Source organism: Acanthisitta chloris, unplaced genomic scaffold, assembly GCF_000695815.1.
Source record: "Acanthisitta chloris isolate BGI_N310 unplaced genomic scaffold, ASM69581v1 scaffold19869, whole genome shotgun sequence".
NCBI lineage: Eukaryota > Metazoa > Chordata > Aves > Passeriformes > Acanthisittidae > Acanthisitta > Acanthisitta chloris.
The window spans coordinates 1,605-3,664 of NW_008693353.1; the positions used below are offsets into that span (position 1 = coordinate 1,605).

At 45.6% G+C, this 2,060-nt stretch overlaps 1 protein-coding gene across 1 annotated transcript in view; it reads left to right on the forward strand.

Annotated features, from left to right (window-relative positions):
- Nucleotides 1-802: 802 nt before the first annotated feature.
- IFNAR1 (interferon (alpha, beta and omega) receptor 1) overlaps nucleotides 803-2,060 on the forward strand; it is a gene marked incomplete at its 5' end in the record, with an annotated part of 11,159 nt that continues 9,901 nt past the window's right edge. The window contains 3 exons of the mRNA XM_009083049.1: nucleotides 803-923; nucleotides 1,090-1,098; nucleotides 1,629-1,810. Of these exons, the coding sequence (XP_009081297.1) occupies nucleotides 803-923; nucleotides 1,090-1,098; nucleotides 1,629-1,810 (312 nt within the window). The remainder of the gene's footprint in view (nucleotides 924-1,089; nucleotides 1,099-1,628; nucleotides 1,811-2,060) is intronic.

The following is a 2,060-nucleotide window of genomic DNA, read 5'->3' on the forward strand; positions in this document are numbered from 1 at the left end:
GTTCCAATTCCATGGATTTTGGCTTCAAGTTACTTTTGAATCTGAATTATGTATTAAGATGTTAAGCATATTGGAAGAAATATTCCATGCTAAACTCCCTCAGTATGATTTTTCCAACTCATCCAGGTTTTTCACAGTTCACTGTCAGGAGGGAAAGATGTGCCATGTGAGGACGTGCTAATCATCCATGTGGCAGAACAGTGTAACTTTGTTCCGTGCACACATGGAACATGAGGAGCTCACAACTAGTTGGAAAAGTGAGTGGAAGATTGAGAAATACTCTGACAAACTGGGTCAATACTCCAGAATAAAAGTGCAGTGGTATTTATCATTCTCAGCTGGATATTGGGATTTCCTGCCCCAGGGAGTTCAACCCAAACAAGAGAGAACAAGAAGTTCCCTCCAGGAGCTAGGAAATTTGGCTTAGAAGGGACACAAAGGGAGTTGCTGTTGCCATGGAGTTTTCTGCCTGTGGTGAGTCGTGTTGGCCATAGTTTGTGTCTGACCCAAGGCCAACGTGCTCTGCTGTCCCTGGGCAGAGGCCATGGGCTCAGTGTGCTCAGAGGATACGGGGGTTAGGCTCTGGAGGATGCAGCCAAACCCTTTGCTGCCCATGGGCTGTGAGGAGACTTGGATAGGTTCTGTCGCCCTTCAACTTCAGGCCATTCCCCATTGTCTGTCCCTCCACGCCCAGTGCATTCACTTCTTTTTCCGCTCTTTTTTCTTTAGCAGAAGTTATCCTGAAGTTCTGTAGACATCACTTACCCCAAGCTTTATCTCCCTTCCCATTGTTTCCTTACAGGCCAGAGCAACCTGAAGAGCCCAGAGGACATCCAGGTCTACATTGTCAATACAAACTTCACCCTGAGGTGGAACTACACTGGGAATGATCCCAATGTGACATTCTCAGCCCAATACCAGTGGTGAGTAGAAACTTGATTCAGAGCCAGAAATGTCTGATATTTATTAGTACAGAAGAGTATATTAATCTGCTGCTTGATAATACCACGTGAAGCTTCTGGAGAGCTTTGGGCACCAGAAGGAAGAGGTCAGGATGACGAAGCCTTGAAATTAAGTTGGATGATGAAGCTTTAATTTGTCTAATAAATGCAGAACACACCTACTGCTGATGCCTAATGCCAGACTGGATCAACTGTCACACTCAGAAATGTAATTTAGAGCTGTTTATTCTCTGGTTTGTTTCATTTGTGGCCACACACAGAGAATCCCTGAGAATTTTCAGAGTAGCCTTAATTAATTTCTTAGTGTTTATTAATCTTTGCCAGACTGGGCTAATGTAATAATAATAAGGACATAATTCTGGGGTTTGACAGTTCTTTGCTGCTGTTTTCTAACCCTCTGTGTTTACACCCCCAAAGCAAACTGCTGTCAGACCTTGCAGAGTGATGGTTAACCTCAGGTAATCCAGTCAAACCAGTACATGAATAAATGAATTAACTAAAGGGTAAGATGAATTCCATGAGGAGGTGACACTGGATAGAACAGCATTAAATGCTGTGGCATTGATTACAAGAAGAGGACAAAGAAGAGATTAAGGAGCAAAGAAAACCAATCTCAAGGCTTGAACTGGGGATTGGATTTATTTTGGGGTGTTTTCTCTCTTCCAGGTTTGAGGGCAGCGAAGAGTGGAAGGAGCTGCCTGGGTGCCAGAACATCACTGGCACAGAGTGTGACTTCTCCTCAGCCATAACTGAGTACTACGATGGGCATTACGTGCGTGTCAGGGCTGAGAACGGGGAACACGTGTCTCCATGGTCCAGCAACTTCGAGATGTTTCCAAATCACATAGGTACAAACTCTGTATTTGCTGTGATTTCTCTAGTTAAATGTCTTGTCGCACATTAGGTGGAAGGAGGAGATTGTGCCCCTCTCCCTGCTCAGGTGAGACCTCACCTGCAGTGCTGCTCCAAATCTGGGCCCAGCACAGGAAGGACATGGAGGTGTTGGAGAGTCCAGAGGAGGCACCAAGGGGATGAGAGGGATGGAGCAGCTCTGCTGGGAGGAAAGGCTGAGAGAGTTGGGGTTGTTCAGCCTGAAGA